This window comes from Podarcis gaigeae, assembly GCF_964106915.1.
Source record: "Podarcis gaigeae genome assembly, chromosome: 1".
Taxonomy (NCBI): Eukaryota; Metazoa; Chordata; class Lepidosauria; order Squamata; family Lacertidae; genus Podarcis; species Podarcis gaigeae.
In genome coordinates this window covers 15646545-15671751 of record NC_139678.1, presented here as the reverse complement: position 1 = coordinate 15671751, position 25207 = coordinate 15646545, and the positions used below count along the sequence as shown (strand labels likewise).

At 44.4% G+C, this 25207-nt stretch overlaps 1 protein-coding gene across 2 annotated transcripts in view; it reads left to right on the top strand.

The window, feature by feature from the left end:
• Positions 1-25207, top strand: part of RCOR1 (REST corepressor 1) — a 144665-nt gene that overhangs the window by 76715 nt on the left and 42743 nt on the right. For both annotated transcript variants that reach the window (XM_083736023.1, XM_083736022.1), the window contains exons 4-6: positions 9448-9500; positions 14584-14745; positions 23922-24040. In XM_083736023.1, the coding sequence (XP_083592149.1) occupies positions 9448-9500; positions 14584-14745; positions 23922-24040 (334 nt within the window). The remainder of the gene's footprint in view (positions 1-9447; positions 9501-14583; positions 14746-23921; positions 24041-25207) is intronic.

The window sequence follows — 25207 nt, the reverse complement described above, 5'->3', positions numbered from 1 at the left end:
ATACAGTGGTACCTTGGTTTACGAACTTAATCCGTTCCAGAAGTCCGTTCTTAAACCAAAGCGTTCTTAAACCAAGGAGTGCTTTCCCATAGCAGCGGAGGACTCAATTTACAAATGGAACACACTCAACAGGAAGCGAAACATGTTCTGCTTCCAAGGCAAAGTTCACAAACCAAAATGCCTACTTCCGGGTTTGCAGCGTTCTTATTCCAAGTTGTTCATAAACTAAGCTGTTCTTAAACCAAGGTACCACTGTAGCTCGATAACTTCTTTTTTGGGGGGGGGGGGGAGGAGATTTTGCAAAACAAAAAGAGGCTGAACAACTTGTGTCTGGATTTTCACCTTTTGAAATATGGCAACCGTAGAAATTCCCCGGGCACGTTTTGCATTTGCAACCACATGGAGATCTCTAGATGCCAGGTTGATGACTGACATCTCCATCTGGCTGGCCCCTCCAGCTTTCTCAAGAAGGCAAGCAGAAGAGCTTATTTATTGCATTTACTCCAAGGAGTAAATGGTTTACCCAGCTCCTCTCTGTTAATCCCTACAACAACCCTGTGAGGTAGGTTAAGAGGCTGTGACTGGCCCAAGTCCAACCTGTGAGCTTCATGGCAGAGTGGGGATTCTAATCCCCCAGGTCCTAGTCCAACACTCTAACCACTGCGCCACACTGCCTTCCTAGAGTACTTCTGCTATGGGGCAACATTCCACCAAGTCAATGGCCAAAAGAACCCTCAATTCAGTTCCACCACGCTGCAGAGGAATAGTTTGGAAATTCCTGTGAGAATGCCAGCTCTCAGAGGGAAAGCAGGGTGCATTTATGTTATCTGTTACTCTAGTTTTTGTTTTAGCAGAACTCCCTCTTGGATATTGGTCTGTATGCCACCAGTTCTATCGCTAGCACTTGCAGTATATAATAGCTTTTTAAATTAGTGGGGACTTGTGTTTATGAGAAATTACTGATTATTCCTTAATTAATTTCAATTGCTGATGGTTACTTAGGCTTTCCATTTTTCATAATTAACATAATGAGCTAAAAAGATTAGAGTGAAAAAAGATGTTCATCCTTAGCATAACACTAATAAATGAGCTCTGGCCTATCACTGAAGGGTAGACCTGCACAGCGTCACTTTGGCTGGAGTCTCAGGCCTGGTTGACAGATGCAGAACCAATGAGGTGTGAATGTCTTGAAGAAGAAGGAGAATGAACTAGGACTCCCATCATCCGTTGCCATGCTAGTTGAGGCTGATGGAAACTGTAGTCCAGAATGTCTGTAGAGCATCAGTTTGAGGAAGGATCTTGGACTATCTAGAGCAGGTGGCCTAGGACACTTTCCTATAGATTTTGAGGAACGCCCAGAAGAACGCCTGCAGCAAGAGCTGGTAGAGTCTGTTCTAGCAGCTCAGGACTCTACCAGTCCACACGCTGCATGTGAATGAGACCAACCCTCATTCTGGTGACCTAAGAGATTTTAGGTCCTCTCTCAACAAGAAGAGCTCACCCTGCTTATGCACAGTTCACTAAAGGGATAATTTAATGAGCTTGTGCTTAAGATTGGTTAGGGTTGATTTTGCACGAAATCCCACCTGCATTTTATATTATTTACTCCCAAGGTTTCTTAAACAGCTTTTCAGCTGCCTCTCCGAGAACCACCTTAGTATCTCAGATTAGAAATCTCTTACCAAAATTAAAATGACAGTTGATTCGAGTTACAAGAAAGGAGATTCCAACTAAACTTCAGGAATAACTTTCTGACAGTATGAGCTGTTCCATGCTGGAAAGTACCCTCTCTTAGAGGTTTTTAAACAGAGGTTGGATGACCAACCTCTCATGGATGCTTTAGTGGAGATTCCTGCATTGCAGGGGGTTGGACTAGATGACCCTCAGATCCCTTCCAATGATACAAGTCTATTGCAGTGGTACCTCGGGTTAAGTACTTAATTCATTCCGGAGGTCCGTTCTTAACCTGAAACTGTTCTTAACCTGAAGCACCACTTTAGCTAATGGGGCCTCCTGCTGCCGCCACGCCACCAGAGCACGATTTCTGTTCTCATCCTGAAGCAAAGTTCTTAACCTGAAGCACTATTTCTGGGTTAGCAGAGTGTGTAACCTGAAGCGTATGTAACCTGAAGCGTATTTAACCCGAGGTACCACTGTATATGACAAAAATATTTAGCATGATGGCAACTAATTACAAAAAGCAAACAAATAAGCAAAAACAACTCAGAACAAAACGTAACTGATGCTTTCTTCCAGAACACCATGTGAAAGAGTGTTGAGCGGAATCCTCATGGAATGAACAGCCTTGAGACCCTGGGTTGCTGCTGACAATGAGTATGTAGACCATCCTTCTCTAACCTGATGTTACAGATGTTCTTGGACTCCAACCATCCCTGACCACTGGCCATGGAGGATGGAGCTGTTGTCAGTTGGAGTTCAACATCATCTGGCAGTCACCATGCTGAAGGAGGTTTATGTAGACCTGTGTTTCCCAAACTCCAACTGTTTTCGGACTACAGTTCCCATCCTCCCTGAGCATTGGTCTTGCTAGCAAGGGATGATGGGAGTTGTAGTCCCAAAAAACCTCTGGAGACCCAATTTTGAGAAATACTGGTGTAGACAGTCGTAGGCCATATGGACTGGCAATATTGACTTTTTAAGGCAGCTCTAATATTTCCAGGTGGGACGCAGGTGGCACTGTGGGTAAAAGCCTCAGCGCCTAGGACTTGCCGATCGAAAGGTCGGCGGTTCGAATCCCTGCGGCGGGGTGCGCTCCCGCTGCTCGGTCCCAGCGCCTGCCAACCTAGCAGTTCGAAAGCACCTCCGGGTGCAAGTAGATAAATAGGGACCGCTTACCAGCGGGAAAGTAAACGGCGTTTCCGTGTGCGGCTCTGGCTCGCCAGAGCAGCGATGTCACGCTGGCCACGTGACCCGGAAGTGTCTCCGGACAGCGCTGGCCCCTGGCCTCTTAAGTGAGATGGGCGCACAACCCCAGAGTCTGTCAAGACTGGCCCGTACGGGCAGGGGTACCTTTACCTTTACCTTTACTAATATTTCCAGGCTAGCTGTTGAAGACTACTACTGCTGCTGTTGTATTCTATATTGCCGGTGGTTTGTTTTATTTTGTGTTTTATTTGTTTGTGTGTGTGTTACAAGCAGGTTTGATCTTTGGAGGAGTGATATATAAATACCATAAAAAGGGTTGTAAAGAAGTTGCCTGTTCTCTGTCCCTTATGTGTTCTTATTTGGTATCAGTGCTGGCTAAGATTGCGAGATAACTAATACTTGTACCTGTGTTCAGGCCCTTCAAGGCAATGAAAACAGTGAATGAATGTTGCAGGAGAGAAGTACACGAATTACATAAATGTATGGTAATGGGAAGCAATATATAAACAAATGAGTTAGCGAATAAAGCCAGTAACGCTTATGCCAGTGCTACCCCATAAAATCTGATGAATTAGGAAAATAACAAAGGGATGTTCATAAAAAGACATGGGGGACCTTGTAACAAAACATTCCCAGTGTGGAGCGCTTCTGTTCTGGATTCAAGTCACTCCAATCCCCGCATAGCTTCCCTTCTCCCCCTCCAGTGGTCAGTTAGCATTCCATGCCCACTGAGCATTCTCAGGCAACTCTCGTGCCCCATTCAGGCTACATTAAGTTCTTCAGTTTCTTGATTGATGTCTGAGGCTAGCACTCTCCCTTGGTCCCGGAGGACATGGCAAAATAGCTCCTCAAGTGTGAATTAGGAAGACAACGAGAAGCTTGGTTATTCTTTATTCAGACCCAACCAAACAAAATCAGAAACAAGAAAGCCAAGCGTCTTCTATGCGCAGACCCCACAAAAAATGTTCTGTTAAATTATTTGGTTTATTATCGCTTTATTGTCCCATCTTTCCTCCAAGGAACTCAAGGTGAGGTACTTGTGGCATGCATCGTTCCCCTCATCATCATCATCATCAACAACAACATCACCATCATATATTATTTATACTGTGCCCATCTGGCTGGGTTTCCTCAGCCACTCTATTATCCTCATTAAAACCTTGAGAGACTGAGCATTGGTGATTGGCCCAAGACCATCCATTTATTGTGACCAAGTGAAGATGCTTAGGCACCAGGATGGCTCCTGACATCTCCACCATCTGGAGGTGCATGCATGGGGATCATTGGATCTAAGCTGTTTTCACACACTAGCAACATGTCCTGTAGAATTCTATCAGATATATTTTTTCTGCACAACCAGAAGGAATTTCAGGAACCATAATGCCTTTTCTGTGCAGCCTGAGCCCAGGAGGCCAGCCTAACCTCCCTGTGGCCTGGCACCTCCAAGATGTTTGTGTTTGAAGACCGTAAGGTCCTCCGTGGGGCATACCAGGAGAGGCGGTCCCGTAGGTACGAGGGTCCTAGGCCGTATAGGGCACGCTGCACCTGCCGTCAAAAAGGGGTAGTTTCCATGTGACCGCTGTGTTGAAGTGTCTGCTCTGAGCAGAGCAGTCTTTCCCATAGGGCTTAGTGGTGTGTCACGCCAGGGCGCTGTCCTCTCAGGGGCGCCCCAGCGACTGGGGGAGCTGCACGGCTTTGCCGGCGGCCTCCCCTTTCCCTGTACGCCCGCCAGCTATGCCCCGCCAACCACATGGCTGGCAGGTGTGTAGCTTGCCTCCCAAACCTCTGCAGGAGGAGAACTATATGGTTGATGGGGCGCAGCTTCCCTCCCAAGCCTCTGTGGGGATTGCTCTCCTGCAGCGGCATGGGGGCGAGTTGCGCTCCCTGATGGCTGGCAGTGCGCAGCTTTGCGCCCCCCCCCCCACTATCCGTGGTAATTTGGGGGCGCTGGGTGGATATTTGAACCCCGGCATCACATTTGCTCAAAACCACCCTGGCTCCAAGAGAGAACAAGTGCCACTTAAACACACCTGAGCTTCCCCACATGTGTGCACCTTCTCTATGGTACCCTCCAGATGTTACTAAACTCAAGCCTTTGCCCCCCATGAGTCATTGCGCTGCTGTGGCTGCATTGGTGGATTCCAGCAACATCTGGAGTGCACCATGTCGGCAACTCACGCACAGCCTGTCCCTTCTCGACCCCTGCCTCCTTTTTTCCTGCTTTGGAGAGAAAAGGTTTATCCCAGTGCAAACTCCCTACTACGTTTATTCGCGGAAGCTAAGAGCGGCGAGCGTTTGGGGCTTGTGCCTGCGGAATGTGAAGCAGGCCGAACAAAACACTTCTCATCTGCTATCAATAATTTCTCAAGGTAATGAAACAATAGATCACAGTCCCTCTTTCCCCCTGGGGCGTGCCGTTTTTCGGTTCTGGGAAACTGCTTTCGTTTTCTCTATTAAAATCTTACTCACATGCTCAGCCTCAACTTTGGACTGATGTTTAATCCACCCCACTGGCCACAGTGACCAAGTTTTGCTTTTTATTTCTGAAATGGCACACACACAGAGAGAGGTCACTCCAGCTGCTTTTAAAGGTGCTATTGCTGTAGGATAGTCCCCCCCATCCCTTTTATACCCTTAAGTTGAATTGGCAGCGAGGAGAGGGGCTTTTAATGGACAGTAAAAACCCTGACTTTAATTGCTGCAGAAATTAGGACGTTAAGAGGCTAATTTGTAAGAGAGGACTTTTTATCTGTCCTGCTTCTTATTGATCTTCCGGGGAGTGGGGGGGGGGGGTTAAAATGTTATCTGGAAGGTGGACTTCGCTTCATGCTAAAAGCCAGTTAATGGCAGCTGTGCTGTACTCAAGAGAAGGGTGGCTAATGGTGGAAACCTGCCATATACATATTGGAGCCTTTAAGGACTGAGTTTCTGGAGCAGGGAGGTACAGAGAAATGAATGGAATAGAGAGAAAAGGCATTTAAACCCGGGGGTGGTTAGCGTGTGGCATAAGAAGAACCCTGGCTGGATGAGGCCAGTGGCCTGTCTCACCAAACATCCTGTGACCAACTAGATCCCTATGAGGATCCCACAAGCAGGACCCAAACGCAATAGTCCTCTCCCCTTCTGCGGTTTCCAGCAACCAGAATTCACAGCAGAGGTAGAAAATCAGGGCAATAGCCATTGATAGCATGAATTTGTCTAACCCTCTTGCAAAGCCACCCAAGTTGGCGGCCATCACCGCCTCTTGTGGGAGTGAATCTCATCATTTTAACTATGCGGCGCGTAAATAAATGCTTTCTTTTCACCTGTTCCGTTGGATGTCCACGAATTCTAGTGTTAGGCGAGACGGAGGGCAGCTTCTCTCTATCTCTGCTTTCTCTGTGTTCGTTTTAGAAAAGCCGGAAATTCCGCAACCTGATCCGCAATGCATTATAGCGATTCTGCAACCTGGTCTCTACAGAACGTTGCCAAAGCTTCGTTCAGATGGTATCTTGCTCTGCTGGCCGCAGCAATATCGCCAAGTAAATAGCCAGCGTGGTGTAGTGGTTAAGAGCAGTAGTCTCGTAATCTGGGGAACCGGGTTTCGCGTCTCCGCTCCTCCACATGCAGCTGCTGGGTGACCTTGGGCTAGTCACACTTCTCTGAAGTCTCTCAGCCCCACTCACCTCACAGAGTGTTTGTTGTGGGGGAGGAAGGGAAAGGAGAATGTTGGCCGCTTTGAGACTCCTAAAGGGGAGTGAAAGGCGGGATATCAAATCCAAACTCTTCTTCTTCTTCTTCTAAATGGCCAGCAGGGTATGCCAGATTCTAGCACTTTTGCCTGCCTTGTGTGTTCCCTTGGGGTTTGGAACTCTCTCCCTGGGGAAGTCTTCCTTGTTTGTTCTCAGGGAGCCTTCCAGAAAGTAGCCCTTTCTTTCAAAGTGTTAAAAAATTCAGTTTTTGTTTGAACCTCCAGATAAAATTCCTTGGTTGCCCTAATAAGCCAAGAGAGTTGACACATTTAAAAATGTGCATGTATGTATAAATGCTACTAGCTTATTTATTTTATCTGTTGTTCTTTGTCGCTTTTTGCAACGGTCAGTTTTATTTTTTATTGTAAAGTGCTTTTCGACATCTTATTGTACTTCACCTTACAATTACATATAACCCACCTTTCAGAATACACAGATCATCATGACAGGCTTCACAGGCAACATTAAACCACGTTGTTGTTGGTTTTTTTTTTTAAAAAAAGCATAGTAAACAATATCAACATGCAAAATGTCGTTGGGATCATTCCCTGTGGAGAGTAGGTGGGCAGAGGATAGTATAAAATGGTGCAAGAAAATGCAAGCGCCGTTTCCTTCTGTGGTTGTAAATTAAAGCAGCCGCATGGGAACTGCTTCATTCCCACATTGCTGCTGTAATGCATAATTGGCACCACCTAGATAGTGTTGTCCCTTTGAGAGTTTCTGCTGAGCTGTCCACTGTTATCTTTGGAAAGGAGTGGATTGGGCAGGAAGCCATAGCAAACTGGCCCTGCCTCTTGTGACCTCATTAGCCCCCCCTAGCCAGTGACCCTCTCCCCAAGACATCAGAGGGTTTTCTAGCTATTCAGGAACCAAGTCATAAAAAGGCAGCGCTCAACAATGTCGATTTAGCATAGGAAAATCAGCTTCTGCAGGTCTGTGCGCAGAGAGACGCCCACTGATAAGAAGAAAACGAGACTGGTCAGCCATGCTATGTTCCTGACGGTGAAATACTTGACATTTCCTATGCACATTCATGTTTCCGCAAAGCTCACCACGTGGGCTCTGGTGTGTGATGCGTTCAGGATGCAATATCCCAAGGCCCAGGGAGGTTTGCCTCCCAGGAAAGATGTAATGTCACAGGGAAAACCTTGGCTGTCCAGCAACAGGGAGCTTATTTGCTCATTCCCCATCAGACAGAAAACACTGCTGGTCTCCCTGGGATTGAAGAAATGGAAGAGAAGTGAGCTTTGTCCCTGCTGGGTTCAGCCGAGATTCATTTGTGCAGAGGGCAGAGGTGTAGCATGGGGGGGGGGGCGTGGCTCCAGGCGCAATTTTGAGAGGGGGTGCACACAGCAGGCCCCTCCTTCGGAGCCTGGCTCCGTGCCAGAGGGAGCGGAGCCCTGACTGCGGTGCTTGTGCCTGGTACCCCCGGGGCAGGTTTAATCGGGGTGGGGAGAGAGAGCAGGCGAGTGGGTGGCAGCGCTGCTGCCCACCCTCCTCAGCCGTGGCAAACCTCGCGCCAGGTGGCAGCAGCTCTCCCACCACGTCACTTCTGACTCGGCAGCGGAGAGCATCGCACCTTGGCCATGGCGAGATGCCCCCGGCCACAAAAGCTCTGCCTCCACCACTGGGACAGGTGGAGAGTGGAGAGCAGCTTCCCTGCCCCTCTCCTAACCCTGAACTGTAGCACACAGAGTGTGCCCTCAGCGCCCCGCCCCCTGGCTTGCCCCAGGCAGCATGGGCATACACTCTGCCACTGCCAGCAGGCACCCATGGTCTCAAGCCAGAATGGGGAAATGCTTGCTCTATCCCCTGGCAATGCAGTTTCCTGAAAACCGCAGCTCACATGTAGGGGCCCAGGGAGAACAGGAACCCCAAGGAATTAGAGGGCTCTGTCGAGTGAGAAGCTGCTTTTACATGGGGGTTCCATTGCAGAGGGCCGTGCTCAGCTGGTGGGTCTATTGCTGATGTGGCTGTTAGAATTCCTGCTCCATGACTGAAGTCATGGGATTGTTGTCTATCACATGACGGTATATGTTTTGACTCCACAGAGTGGGAAGTGACGGAGACAGGTTGTTTGTGTTACTGTGTTCTGTGAAGTGGGACTGTTGTCCTTTGTTCTTTATCTGCTTGAGAAGAGAGAGGGAGCCATGGTGCAGTGCTCCGTGTGTGTTTATATGTAAATGAAGTAGATTAGCCAAAATGCTGAGTTGCTGAGGTCTGCCACACGTATGCTGCGAACACTCTGCAGATCCCTAAGTGTGCCGGTGTCGGTTGGCATCAGTCGCTGTGATTTTCAGGCTGAAGAAAGCTTGTGAAGCTCCTGAACGATCGACCAGGAGGGAGAGAACATGCCAGTCGGGCATGTGTCTTCCAGGGTCCTACTCAAGTGTACGCTGAACTCCTGACAGTGGCATTGGGGCAAGGAGCGTGGCCTCGCTGCAGCATAGAAGGGCGAGTGCCCTGCATGCAAAAAGTAGCATGTAAATTGTGCTTAAGCAACTTCAATAATTTATCTTCCCATCCAGTTTCCCCTGCCCAGCCCTTTTTTTGTTTGTTTTTTGTTCTGAGCCTTTCCAATTGTAAACCTGTGGGCTGGGACTCTCTTGTTGTTTTTAATCCCTGTGTGGTGCTCAGCAAATTGTAGGTGCTTTATAAGTGATAAATCATAATAATAGATAGGCAGTTTTGATAACTTATTTTCTGGCTTGCGTTCAGAGGATCAGAAGTATGCATCGTCTTTTCTGTACGGAGGGGAATATTGTGCTTTTCCGAAGCTTTTGTTGCTCCATATCTAATTCTCTTTCTCCCTCCCTCTCTCTCTCCCCAGTGGATGAATACATAGCAATTGCAAAAGAGAAGCACGGCTACAACATGGAGCAGGTACTGAAAACAATTCAAAAAATTACAGTGTCCTATTAACCAAATGATGACTTTCTCTAAAGGGAAGATTCATTTCCAGTATTATTGATTGATTGATTGATTGATTGATTGATTGATTGCATTTATACCCCTCTTTTCCTCCAAGGACCTCAAGGTGGTTTACATAAGTCTCTTCATTTAATCCTCACAACAACCCTGTGAGGTAGGTGAAATTAGGTGTCTCAGATCCTAGCCCAACACTCTGCATGTCTGTCACTTGCATTCCAGTTTTTAATGAAGCAAATTCATCTGTAAACCAGACTGTTGTACTGCAGTCTTCCTTCTCCCCTTTGGACCAATGCAGTTAATTTTTTGATGTCTGGAATAAGCAGATATTTTACTAATCATTCCCAGTACGTTGGATTTTGTTATCGTTTCCATTTCTTAGCCTACACATCTTAATTTTTTAAAACCACTCTGGGGATGTTTTACTCCTGTTTCTAACCAAAATAAGGTTTGTGGGGTGGGGTGGGCAGGCAAGGAGGAAGCCATACCCATGTATGTGCATTTGACATGATCCTTATCTGCCATTCTTGGGTGTATTTATGTATAAGCAAGCACATTTAATATCTTGCCTCTCCGTAAAAGGTCAGGCTGGCTGGAAACATTAAAGTCTTGCTCAAAATGTATATACCAAACAAACAACAAAGGCTAATACCTTAAAAAAAAATCCACAATACAAAAGGACAGACAGCAAAACACACAAGACCAGTAAGTGACGTCATGAAACATAAACCCGCTAGATGCCTGCCTGGACAGGTGATCTTTGCCTTTGTTTCTAAATTGCCAAGAAGAACATTCACTGGCACAGCTTCTCTACAAAGATGGTTTAGGAGCAGGAAAATGCACAAATAAGAGCTAAACAGAAGACCTCTTCTGGTGTTCAGAAGAATGTGTGTGGCCATAAATTGTGAAGGATAGTTAGAAACTTAGATGTATAAGCCCAATGGCGCCTTAAATCTAGGTTACGGTTGCCACAACAAAATGTCTAGGAACTTTTTTTGCTTAATAATAATAATAATAATAATAATAATAATAATAATTCTATACTGCTTTATGTTTTAAAGAAAAAAATCTCAATGCAGTTTACAACAGATTAAAACCGCAAATAAAAACAATTCACAGTGAAACGAATGCAAGCTTCAAGGAAAATACGTTTTGCTTTCCCCAAATTTATTTACCTACCTAATTTATATAGCTGCCCCACAGCAGAAGTACTCTAGGAAGCCAGTGTGGTGTCATGGTTAGAGTATTGGACGAGGACCTGAGAGTTCAGGGTTCTAATCCCCACTGAGCCACGAAACTCACTGGGTGACCTTCGGCCAATCGCTTACTCTCAGCTTCATGTACCTCCCAAGGTTGTTGTGAGGATAACATGTGTAGGATATATGCTCTGGGATATAAACGCGAGAAATCGTAAAGCTGTTTCCAGTCTAAAACCGACACCGGAAGTTGACAAAAGAATGAGAGAATAGAAGTGGATGTGGATATGTGATTGTTTTATTTACACATGTTTCCGTTTAGTTTTGAACCTAAAGGGTAGCAGATGAGAGAGAAAATTCATTCATCCTTTTCTGTATCTCTTCTGGCCAGTTGAAATGATCATAGTATGCATCTGGGTGCCTCTCTTCTTCCCTGTGTACCCATTTCCTAGATCTATCTAAATGTACGGCGTGTATGGATGGAGCCTTAAGAACACCACCCCAAGGCTGTGGTGCGATGGGTCAGTGCATCTGGCTATTAACCAGAAGGTTGTTGGTTCGAGCCCACCCAAGGATGGTTGCATTGCAGGGGGTGGACTAGATGACTCTCGGGGTCCCTTCCAGCTCTATAGTTCTAGGATTCTATGACCTTCCCAAAAGAATCCCGGGAATTATAGTTTACCCCTCACAGAAGTTACAAGCTCCAGCTCTCCGAACAAGCTACAATTCCCAGGATTCTTTTGGGAGAAAGCCATGTTCTTTAAATGTATGGCGTGTAAAAAGGAAAAGGGTAAAGGGACCCCTGACCATTAGGTCCAGTCGTGACCGACTCTGGGGTTGCAGTGCTCATCTCGCTTTACTGGCCGAGGCAGCCGGCGTACAGTTTCCGGGTCATGTGGCCAGCATGACTAAGCCGCTTCTGGCGAACCAGAGCAGCGCACGGAAACGCCGTTTACCTTCCCTATTTATCTACTTGCACTTTGACATGCTTTCGAACTGCTAGGTTGGCAGGAGCTGGGACCGAGCAACGGGAGCTTACCCTGTCGTGGGGATTCGAACCACCGACCTTCTGATCGGCAAGTCCTAGGCTCTGTGGTTTAACCCACAGCGCCACTCGCGTGTACACAGCCTAAATGGCGTGTGCACAGCCTAAATTGGAAACCACTGGAGCATTATGACTCATGGAACTAAGGTAGATTTGGAGAAGGCAGCAAATAGGATCTGCTTAGCTCTTGAATGATACAAGTAGAGAAATGCATAACTTTAAGCTTTGGTTATTCCATTATTCGACGAGGCACCGTCCCTGCTGAGAGGTTAGAAAGGGGCGGAAAGGAAGAAACTACTCTTTCATGTAAAAAAGGTTATTTTCACAGTGAGTCATGTTGAAGGGAATTCCAAGAAAGAAAACTCCCTAGATATTGAGCAATGAGTGCACGATGACACAGAACTGAGCAGCAGGGTCTTGCGTGTGCTGACCAATGTGGAGCAATGTGACTTTTCTACCAATAAAGAAAAACTTTTTTGAAAAAATTATAATAACAATTTGCATTGCGAAATGGGCTCGGGGAAAGGGAAATCCCAGTATCAAAGTTAGTGCTTTCACTTTGAATAACCTGAGTCAAAATGTTTTGGCCAAGAGGTATGTGATCTATATATAACTTGCAGAGAATTAAGAGGTTTGTTCCAGGGCATTTTAACCAACAGATGGAGGGAATAATAATTTTACTTGAGGAGACAGTGCTGCCAAATTAACCTTTTTTTAAAACTATGACCGTGAGATAGTTGGCCCTTTCTGAAATGTTTGCTGTGGAGGAAATAGAAGGAAAGACTGGGTCGTGTAGCAGATGCAACTTGGTGGGGTTCAGAGGTGATGCTGTGCCTTCAACTTTGGCGCTCTTCTGTACAAGATAATTTAGTAAGATGGGCTTTCCAGACATTCTTTGTGCCACCCTTCCCAAATGTATCATGGTGAGCTTGAATGGCTTTTGTCTTAGCTAACTAAGAAACAAACACCTGAGCATATACCTACATACTGTCTCGGACATTAAAGCCAGCAGTAGGGGCCCTTTTGGTAGTTCATCCACCCTCAGAAGTTTGGAAGCAGGGGGTGGCCCAGGAGAGGACAATCTTTGTTAGCTGACCCTAAGTTGTGGAACTCGCTCTCCAGAGAGGTGCATCTGGGACCTTCATTGTGTGGCTTTTGTTTTATGACGAAGACACAATTTTTTTACTCTACATTTGAACAATATACATATATAACACACGGATATATATACATATATCTGTAGAGATGTCATCACGCTGTAGTTCACATGATCCCTGACAGGGGGCACTGCTCACCACAATGCAAAGGCAAACTTATCAAGTGGCCAGCTAAGCAATGAAGACCAGCGAACAAGAAAACGGGTGGCAGAGGCCACAGCGGCCAGCATAACAACAAAAATAATATAATTATATATACATACATATATATCCTGCCCATCTGGCTGGGTTTCCTGTGGGCTGCAGGGGCCAGCGAGAGAGGGGTGGGATGGGAGAACTGCAAAGTTTTAACAGCTATCTGAAACCGCCACCCATCCTATTCTCTTGACAGCAATTTGTTTTAAATGGGTTTTTAATATTGCCTTTTGAAATTGCTGTAACCCACCCTGGTGGCGAAAGGAAAATAATGAATGAAGGAATGAGAATCTCCGGCTCATTCTGTGACAGTACAGCCATGACCACCAGATCTGAGGACTTCATCTGAAGTTCATTTGCTCTTCAGGAGCGCTGCTCCTCATGGTCTAGAGCAGGCTTCCTCAATCTCAGCCCTTCAGATGTTTTGAGACTACAATTCCCATCATCCCTGACTACTGGTCCTGCTAGCTAGGGATCATGGGAGTTGTACGCCAAAAACATATGGAGGGCCAAGGTTGAGGAAGCCTGGTCTTAGGGAATGCCCAAAGATGTTCAAAACAAAATTAAAGGTGTGGTTTTGTACATTGCACTCCATCTGCATGATCAGTAGCCCATATGTGTGGTCTGCTATTTCTATTATTATTATTATTATTATTATTATTATTATTATTATTATACTGCCCTATACCCGGAGGTCTCAGGGCGGTTCACAGAATAAAATCAAGATATAAAACCACAAAATACATAATAAAAATAAAAACAACCCAATAGCCGCCCCTCCTTTCTTTCCACAAGGCACCCCCGAAGCAATTTACGATATAATACATCTTAAATTATATAGGAATAGTTAATCTATGATTGGATATATAAAAAAGTTAGAAATATGAAAACAGCTCAAAAGAACAGCACATAAACAAAATCAGTTCAGTTCTGAGAAAGATACCAAGCGGTGTAAAGATTTTAGAAGTCTTGTGGAAACTGCTCAGGGACTTGACTGTGCTTTGAATGGATCGTTTCAAGATTAGCATGTGTTGTGGTCTCTCTCTCTCTCTCTCTCTCTCTCTCTCTCTCTCTCTCTCTGTGTGTGTGTGTGTGTGTGTGTGTATGAGTGTATGAGGGAGGCAGACAGAAACAGAGACTGTGTGCCTCTTTAGTCAACTGGGAAGGAATGGATGCAAGGCCAGCTTTTCACTTCCAGAACATCTGTGTTCTCCTTATGGTAAGAAAGCGGTGAGCCTGCCAGAAGGTTATCAGAAAGGATCTGAACACAGCCCAAGCCCTAAAACCTAGGAACTAAACCAAGGGTAGAAGTGTTGGTCTTTTAAACCAAGGGTAGAAGTGTTGGTCTTTACATGAAAATTGCCCGGGTGACAGTTGTTTCCCTTTGGTTGTGGGTCCACTTTTTGTTGCATTTATCCATGTTATCTCTCTCTTCCTTCCTCCAGGCCCTGGGGATGCTATTTTGGCACAAGCACAACATTGAGAAGTCTCTGGCTGACCTGCCCAACTTCACCCCCTTCCCAGACGAATGGACGGTTGAAGACAAAGTCTTGTTTGAGCAGGCTTTCAGTTTCCACGGAAAAACATTTCACCGGATTCAGCAAATGGTGAGGCATCATTGAGGCCTAAGTGCAAAGGCGTGAGAGCCTTGGCTTCGGAAGCAAGTGCGAGTGCTGCGATCCGTGTTGGGTTTGGATGATCTCAAGTAGATTTTCCAGTTGGGGAAGGCGCAGGGATCTTTAGAGTCCGGGGATGGGAGGGCTGAGTTGCAAGAGCTGACTTTTTGGACTTCGTGTTTATTTCCCCCCACTTTGTTCATGAACTACACAATTGATAAGTGTGAAGCACTGATAGGGAGGAGGGCTGGAGACTTGGGGCACGAGATTCTAACAGGGGAAAAGATGATGGGCTGGGAACTCCCCTTTTTTACATTTATACTGTAAAAAAAACAAACAAAAAACAGGTTGCAAAAATGCAGAGATAAGAATGAAAGCTACCCTTCAAAATATTGAAAGCAGCTACTGAGGAAGAGAAATTCTACTCAGCTGCATTAAAGCAGCACAGTGGAGAATGCAAATTAAAGGACATAAGATGAACACTCCGGGATATACTTCTAAAATGGAGACTAGTGTTTCATCCTAATAGAATCAGATTCGACAGGGAACCTGTCAGATAAATATTTATATATATCATAAAGGGCTACTCAAGTGCACCCCATTCCACTGTTGTTGCTTTGCCCTTGATGGTTTTAACATTCATGAATAAGTTTTTTCAAGAAAAGAAAAGTGCTGTGTACACACACACACAAGAAATGAAGACTTACCTACAACTGGTAAGTCACTAATCTCATAAAGATGGGAGTGTCTGGCAGTCTAAATGGTCAGGTTATTATTTTTGCCTGTAATATACAGGAAATTCAGACTGAGAGCGAGATCAGGCCCTCCTTATACTGGTGTATGGAGCGAGGGGATTTTATTATTCCACTGCCGTGAAACACCAGCGACGACAACACTGTGATATGGAATCCCATATCCACCTTTCTTGGAAAGAGGTTTCAGATTGCCAAAACACATCCATCAAAATATTCATGTACAAAAAGATCACAGCAAGGTTTCTAAGTCTAGAACTGTTTATATAGAAGTTGTGGGTGGGACCAAATTAAGATGGCAAAAGCGCAGGAGTGTTTTGTATCTGTTTTAATTGCATTTTAACTCAGCTCTTGCATAAATTTGCTTTATCGACTAGGAGAAAGAATGTACAAAAAAGGGACTCCCTCTCCCCCAAATCTCTGCATTCTTGCTTTTTCTTGAGGGTTTAAAAAAAAAGAAAAAAAGAACAGAAGTGTTTTATATTTATATTCTCTGGAAATTACGGGTCACACTAAAAGCTGTGTGCTGTTAATTAGCAGAAGTAACAGCTGTAACTCCCCCGCCCCACCAAGTCTTTCAGCTTAATCCCTGTTCTTTAACTATTTTACCACCAGTTCTTAAAAATAATAACAGTGGTATCTTGGGTTACAGACGCTTCAGGTTACAGACTCCGCTAACCCAGAAGTAGTACCTCAGGTTAAGAACTTTACTTCAGGATGAGAACAGAAATTGTTCGGCGGCGGCAGCGGAAGGCCCCATTAGCTAAAGTGGTACCTCAGGTTAAGAACAGTTTCAGCTTAAGAACGGACCTCACATTCAAAGAAGAATGGGAACTTTTTGCAAATTACTTAAAAAGACAACAAAATGAATTGGACTCCTTGGCAGGTTTTGAATAAACATACACAAATTTATTGACTGTTAATATAGTAGACAGATAATACAAGGATTTATACAATTTTATAAGATGCAGAGAATAATATGTGTGGCGATATCAGAGGGAGGAGCTGAGGGAAGTCTCGGGGGGGGAGGGTTTGATGGGGAGGTGGGAAAAAGGGGGTAATGAATATGATATGTTTTGATATGTTGAAATTGTTAATAAAAATATATTAATTTTTTCAAAAAAAGAACAGACCTCCAGAACGAATTACCATATTTTTCGCTCTATAAGACGCATCAGACCACAAGACACACCTAGTTTTTGGAGGAGGAAAACAAGAAAAAAAATATTCTGAATCTCAGAAGCCAGGACAGCAAGAGGGATCGCTACGCAGTGAAAGCAGCGATTCCTCTTGCTGTTCTGGCTTCTGGGATAGCTGCGCAGCCTTCATTCACTCCATAAGACGCACACACATTTCCCCTTACTTTTTAGGAGGGGAAAAATGACTCTTATAGAGCAAAAAATATGGTAAGTTCTTAACCCGAGGTACCACTGTAATTATGTTTTGTTGTTTAAGGGCAGAGCTAGGTGTGGGCCTGTTACTCAGAATGGCAATCTCATACTGAGTTCTCCCACTTCCTACTGGTAACGTACAGGCAGACGTTTAGCCAATGATGTAGAGTAGGGTGGGGGGACAATGACTTCATGGTACGGATACCTCTGACCCTCTGCAGGTTGTCAGAGTTTCAACTCGCGTTAGCCCCAGCCACATGTTCCCAATCCCTGGCTCTGCTTTATGATTTGGAGCTTTGGAAATGAGCCCCAAGCTCACACAATCCTTTTGCCTGTGTGGTTTTGTTTTTCCCATTTTACCATAGTTTGCCATGAAGTCGAAATCTGGATAGCTCTTGCTCTCCAAACTCATTTCAGACTTCAAGCCACAGTTTCTTGATTGGGAACATTATGACAAACTATGGTTAGCACTAAACTGCAGCACTGCAGAGAGAGGAAGGGTTCACCATTATTGACTGATGGAAAACGACGGTTAGGATTTATACTGTGGGAGAAAGGTACGTAAGATGAGTGGAGGAATCCCTCGAATGATGATTTGGAGGTTTGTCTGAACTGAGTCAATATGTAAAGAAGCCTGTAATTAATTGCGCCTTTGATTGTTTCACAGTTGAGGGTCTTTGACTACCAGGTTTTACGTATTTCATCCAACAAAGACGACCTTTCAGTCAGCAAGATGCAGGGCTTTCTTCTCCATGTGAAGTCTTATTGATTTTCAGCAACTAGCAAAAAATGAACAAGCCACTCCAAAGGCATAAATATGGTTGCTGTGCTTGAAAGGTTCTTAGGAAGAAATGACTTTTCCAGGGCCTGTTTAAAAGTGCATTCTTGTGGCATTCGGTACTGTTATGAGGACGATGGCAGAATTAGTCACTTCAGCTCACCAAGATAGCACCAGCCATGTTTGTATGGTACTTTACAAAGGAACATGAGCCAAAAAGTGACTTAGGAGGAGCTTGCACTCTAAATTTCAGCCGTGGGAGAGACATGCCAAGGGTGGACAAATAGATGGTAAAGTGAGTGCAGTCCCAGTGTTTCCTTTCAATGGGAGATGAGTGCAAAGGCGTTATACCACGGCTTCAAGGATGTATAATGGGTTTTGTGACATACCTAGAAGGAAGAGAGACCTAGTATCACTTTGCTATAAGGTAGTTCCAGGCAGAATGGAGCCAGTAGAGATTATGGACAGAATGGCTTGAGAGCAGGGAATTTTGGGTTGATTCCTTTGGAGGTGCAACGGCACTGGGAAATCAGAACATAATGATGGAAATAATCAACCTCATTTTATTTGTCGGCCGCCTTTCCATAGTTAAGACCAGGCACAGGGCGGCTTACAACATGAAAAGTTTCACACAATTGCGAATGTAACAAAAGTAGTTGTAAACAGTAAATAAAGCACATCGAAAAAGTATGCAACCAAATGGGGCAGTTTCCACAAAGATCATCATAAGATCGAAAAAAAGATGCAAAAATAATAATACCAATTACAGCAATAATAAATAATAAATAATAAATAATTTATTATTTATGCCCCACCCATCTGGCTGGGTTTCACCAGCCACTCTGGGTGGCTTCCAACCAAATATTAAAAACAATACAGCGTCAGACTAACGGTTCTGGAAGTCTTCTTAAATGCAATTAGACATAACAACCAAATAAAAGGGGTAACAGTGGGGCTAAATGAGTACAAAGTTAAAGCCTTTGCCGATGATTTGGTAATGACGACGGAAGAACCAATAGAAAGTGTAAAAGAGGTATTGGAAGAGATGGAACAATTTGGAAAGGTGGCAGGATTCAGATTGAATAAGAACAAGACGAAAATGATTGCAAAAAATATGGAGCAAGATATGATTGAATTAATGCAGCAACAAACTGAGATAGAGGTGGTGAAAAAGGTTAAATATTTGGGAATTTGGTTATCACCTAAGAATATAGATTTGTATCAAAACAATTATATCCCGGTCTGGAAGGGAATAAAGAAGGATCTGGAGGTGTGGGCCAGAATGAAACTATCATTCTGGGGAAGAATATCTACGGTAAAAATGACAGTGCTACCAAAGATGTTATTCTTATTTCAGACCATACCCATATTAAAGGGTATAGGAATTTTTAAAGAATGGCAAAAAGTGATTTCAAGGTATATCTGGCAGGGAAAGAAGCCTAGAATAAAGTTTAAGTTATTGACAGATGTTAAAGAAAGAGGTGGCTTCGCCCTGCCAGATATGAGACTGTACTACGAGGCAGCATGTTTATGCTGGATAAAAGAATGGATAAAGTTAGAAAATAATGAATTGTTGGATCTTGAAGGTTTTGATAACAGATTTGGATGGCACGCATATCTTTGGTGTGAAAAAAGGAGGGTTCACAAAGGATTTGGAAACCACATCTTCAGGGGTTCATTAATAGAGGTGTGGGAAAGATATAAAAATATATTGGAACCAAAAGTCCCGCACTGGCTGTCCCCGTTGGAGGTAATGAGTGTTAAGAAAATTAATATGAGGAAAAAATGGGGTACATACAGTGAATTGGTGACTAAAGAAGGAGGGAAATGGAGACTGAAGCCATATGAACAAGTTAAAGAGTATATATATGATTGGCTGCATTATCGTCAGGTAAATGAAATAATCAAAAAAGATTTGAAGGAAAAAGGTTATGTAGAAAAGGAATCAACTTTCCAAAAAGACATAATAAATAATGAATACAAAACTCTGTCAAAAATGTATAAGATATTGCTGGAGTGGCACACTAAGGATGAAGAGGTTAAATCGGTAATGATACAGTGGGCAAAGGATTTTGGGTATAATATTCAATTTGAGGAATGGGAAAAATTGTGGAAAGAGAATATAAAATTTATGGCATGTACGCTGCTGAAAGAGAATGTAATGAAACTGTTTTACAGATGGTATATGACTCCTGTAAAGTTAGCAAAGATGTATAAGGTTGATAACAAATGTTGGAAATGTAAAGATAAAGAAGGGACGTTCTTTCATCAGTGGTGGGAATGTAAAAAAGTAAAAAGTTTCTGGGAAATGATATACAATGAGATGAAAAAAAAATGTTAAGATATACTTTTGTGAAAAAACCAGAAGCTTTTCTTTTAGGGATGTTAGGAAAGGACATAAGAAGAAAGGATTTTAAACTTTTCCAATATGCTGTAACGGCAGCCAGAATCCTGTTGGCCCAGAAGTGGAAGTAAGAGGAGATACCGACGATAGAAGAATGGAGACTAAAACTGATAGACTATGCGGAATTGGACAAATTAACTGGAAAAATCAGATATACTAAAGACCAAAAGTTCATCGAGGACTGGGGGAAATTGGTGGATTATCTGAAAAACATATGTGGTATAAACACGTTGTTAGTGGGATTTCAAGAGGCACTGTAAAAAATCAAATAAGTATTGTTCATTAAAAATAATGGGATTAAGGAGGAATAATGGCAATATAAAAAAAGGGAATGCGTATTAAAGATACAAAAATGGATGACTCTCAGAGACGCTGAAGGAAGTTCAAAACAGACACAATTTGTTGTATTCGATTTAAAATGTATAACTGGATGAAAATTAATAAATATTTATTGAAAAAAAACAAAAACAATGCAGCGTCAGACATTAAAAACTTCCCTAAACAAGATTCCCCAATGAAAATCCTTAAACCAGTGTTTCCCAAACCTGGGTCTCCAGCTGTTTTGGGACTAACAGGTCCCATCATCCCTGTCCACTGGTCTTGCTAGCTGGGGATGATGGGTGTTGTACTCCAAAATAGCTGGGGACCCAAGTTTGGGAAACACTGTCCTAAACAATACCGCAACCCAAGGGTATGTTTAGCGTCCTCAGCTTTTGTAGCTGGAGTCAGTCAGGGCCCTTTCTTAAAGTGCTGTGAGACTGACTAGCTGACTTTGGCATAAGCCCAAAGCTTGGGCTTTCTGGGTTTTTTTATACTTGCACCCTCTTTTGTAGAGGGACGCGGGTGGCGCTGTGGGTTAAACCACTGAGCCTAGGGCTTGCCAATCAGAAGGTCGGCGGTTCAAATCCCCGCAACAGGGTGAGTTCCCGTTGCTCGGTCCCAGCTCCTGCCAACCAAGCAGTTTGAAAGCACGTCAAGTGCAAGTAGATAAATAGGTACCACTCCGGCGGGAAGGTAAACAGCGTTTCCGTGCACTGCTCTGGTTCGCCAGAAGCGGCTTAGTCCTGCTGGCCACATGACCAGGAAGCTGTACGCCGGCTCCCTTGGCCAATAAAGCGAGATGAGCACCGCAACCCCAGAGTCAGTCACGACTGGGCCTAATGGTCAGGGGTCCTTTTACCTTTACCCTCTTTTGTACCCAAACACTGCACCCAGTGCCAGCCTTTTCTCCTACAGTGGATCATTCAGAGGCCTTTGCAACACAGCTTGGTGTTGTAGATTGCGGCACCAATCTTAACAGACTAGTGACCTAGCAGAGACTTCAAAAAGACTAGAAGAAGGGCAGTTCCATTCTGGACATCCTTTCATAGGCCATGTACCAGGGGTGGGTGGGGCCAGGAGCAAGAGTAGGCAGATTGTGAGTTTTATGTTTGTTGTGTGCTACTTTTCATGCCCTTACATGCCACTCTTTCTGTCCTTCACCTGAGCCAAGCAAAAGAAAAAGCACAACCAGTCTTTGAGGAACACACCTCAGCCTGGCAAAAGTACTCAGTGAAGGTGCAAAGAAAAACTGTTGAGGTCGTGTGTGGCCTGGGGAGGGTCCCGCGAGCCGGATGGAAAAGTATGGAGGGCCACATTTGGTTTCCAGGCCTGAGGTTCCCCATCCATGAACCTGCAACCAGGCTTTTCTAATCCCTTCTAACACCTCACTCTAAAAGCCAAGCAATAAACTATAAAAGCAGCCATCAGAGCAGCAGCTGGGATGAAGGAGGCAACTAGGGTAGAAATTACACCCAGAAATCCAAAGTACAGTGGTATCTCGGGTTACAGACGCTTCAGGTTACGGACTCTGCTAACCCAGAAATAGTACATCGGTTTAAGAACTTTGCTTCAGGATGAGAACAGAAATCGCGCAGCGGCAGCACAGCATCAGCGGGAGGCTCCATTAGCTAATGTGGTGTCTCAGGTTAAGAACAGTTTCAGGTTAAGAACGGACCTCTGGAACGAATTAAGTTCTTAACCCAAGGTACCACTGTAAGTGAGTAAGGGTACTCTTTAGCTCATCTATAGCTTTTTTATTATTAATATTATTAATAATATTCTGCTGGGAGCCGCCCAGAGTGGCTGGGGAAACCTAGTCAGAAGGGTGGGGTATTAATAATAATAATAATAATAATAATAATAATAATAATAATAATAATAATAATTTCATTTTGGCTGGTGAAGAGAATATTACTTGCCTTGCCTCAGGATCTGAGGAACTTTGGTCTCCCCAAAGCAAGACCACTTCCATACAATATGAGAACCAGTGGATGAAACTCAGCCATTATCAACAGGTTTTCAGAGGACACAAGGTTCTATGAGAGGAGGAAATGACAACCAAAATTGCCCCCCTTTCAGGTTGTAAGCACATTCTTTTTTAAAAAGGAAGAAAAAGAAAAAATGCAATTGAGAGACAGCTCTTTAATTGCAAATTGCTTTTTCTAAAGCTGGGCTTGTCTAGCAGTAAAAGCAGAACAACTGATAATGTAATTAGTGTTTAAGTGAAAATAAAGCAAGACTAACTCAGGTAGAAGTTGGTGGGAGGGAAGAAAACATGCAAGCTTGAAAAGGAAGGTGTTGTGTTATGGAACGTGAGGCAAGTTATAAGACCGGCCTCTCCAGTGAAGGCCAAATAAAAGGAATCATTAAGAAGCAACCAACTGAAGCACCGTCAAGTTGTTGCCTTTTGGTGGCTGTGTTCACATATAATGCTAACCCATGGTTTGTTTTAACGATGGCTTGTTCAACAAACCACAAGCTTCTCATCACACCTGAGCACTGAACCATGGGTTGCTTCTCCAAAGCTTGGCTGGCTTTGCACATTCAGACAAGCAATACCTTGGCTGAACAAACTGTGGCTTGGCGTTATGCTCAAACGAAACCCATGTGTCCCTCTTTATTTTGTGATTTTAAGTTAGTCGACCTCAACATGCATTTGGGCACCCACTTCTTAATTTTTGACACTTGTTTGAGTGGTAGCAGGGCTGCTATTTTGACCCGTTTTAGGTCGCTGTGCAACCCAACTGTGGGTCAAAGACCAGCAATACGTAAGTCATTGGCTGTGATAATGCACTCACTTTGCCCGTTGCGTTGTGTTCGGTTTCTGGAATGGCACCTGCATTTGGATTTCCCAGAAAACCCATTGTCAGGGAACTGCCATCGGAGCCAGAGGCGGAGGGAAGGCTCCAGAGGGATGCCGGAGAGGGTCCCAGTAGGGAGAGAGGCAGCCCATCTGCTGGGGAAGGAAATCAGCGTAGCACCAGTGGAGAAGGGGGGCAGATGGGGGAATCGGCAAGGGGACTCCAGGACTCCTCGCCGGAGACCAGCGGGGAGAGCACGGGTCCTCCGCTGCCCACACCCTCCCTGCAAAGAAGACTTCCGCGCAGGGAGAGTAGGAGGAGGCTAGGCGTCAAAGAACTTCTTTGCTGGAAGAAGTTCAAGAAACGCCCACTGACGGATTCTGCCAGCGATTGAGACAGCCACGGATGGGTGGCTGTCCGGACAGAAAGGGTTCACCCAGGTAACCCAGCCAGGTGTGGCGACAACTTACGCACGAGCAACCCCTAGAACCACTACACCCATGCACCAGCCTTTTGTGCGCTGCTGTCGGTTCAGGCAAGTGCTAGCCCATCCCCAAGCAATCCCAGAATCAGATTTTGCCCTGTCCAACACAACAGTTACCAACTTCTGCTCACAATGGGTCATGGCTGTTTTCCTCGGCAAACTTTGCTATCTGAATGGAAGCTGGTGCGTGAGTAACGCAGGGTGTCTCTATGCTCCCAATATTCTGTCTTCCGCAGCTTCCTGACAAATCGATAGCAAGCCTGGTGAAGTTCTACTACTCCTGGAAAAAGACGAGAACCAAAACGAGCGTCATGGACCGTCATGCTCGGAAGCAGAAAAGGGAGAGGGAAGAAAGGTAAGCTTGCCAATAGGATTTGAAGACAGAGGATCTAGAAACAAGGGCCCTTCGAGGTGCATATTTCACAGTTTTGTTTTGTGCAGAATTATGCAGGCAGTTTGGAGTTCTTTGAACAGAAATACCTTTTAACTCACACAAATTGGGAGTCAAGGGTAATAATAATAATAATAATAATAATAATAATAATAATAATTTATTATTTATACCCCCTCCCATCTGGCTGGCCTTGCCTAGCCACTCTGGGTGGCTTTCAACAAAATATTAAAATACAGTAATGCACCAAACATTAAAAACTTCCCTAAACGGCTGTATGGTGGGAATATTCAGTGTTGATTCTGTGTGGGCATCTCACACAAATGTAACAAACAGGCAGCCCTGTTTAGAGAAGTATTTAAGGACTGATGTTTTTATTCTGTTTTTAGGTATGTTGTAAGCCATCCAGAGTGGCAGGGGAAACCCAGCCAGAGAGGCGGGGTATAAATAACAATGTTGTTGTTGTTGTTGTTGTTGAATTGTTGAAGCAGAGGTGGCCAAAATGGCGGCTGCAACTTCCACCATCCCTGTTCACTGTCCATGCTGGATCTGTTGGAGCAGGATTATGACATTGCATAGAAAGCACCATTTCTCCTTAAAGAATGAAAAAATTATTGTGGCCTAAGTTTTGTGGCTGCACCTGACACTGTAGCCTCTGTCCCTAAAAGCTCATGCCATTATAAACCTGTTTGCCTGTCAGGTGCCCAAATGCTCTCTGCTGTTTCTGCAGCTGCAGATCTGCAATGCTTCCTTTGGAAGTTATCACACAAACGAGGCTTTTGTTTCCCCCCTGAAAAGAGCAGGATTTTGCAGTCTATTGAAAGTGATGTCCATCTCTGTGCTTTTCCATTTGTTTCTGGCCGTATATATATAACTAAATTTAACACAGTGAAAGGGGTGGAGCCTGGCATTTCAGAACTGGCTGTTTAGATAGCGCCTATCTGACCAAGTCGCAAGAATTATCAATCAGTTGCTGCTACATGAGATCAAATGCAGACCATTCCTGGAAAGTCCTAAATCTCCCAAGGAACCTTTCTTTATAACTACCCTGTGATTCGTGATCCCAGTCAACACTGGGCATGTCTTATGGGGTGATGACATAGACAGTCAAGATTATTTAGTTGTCCCTGC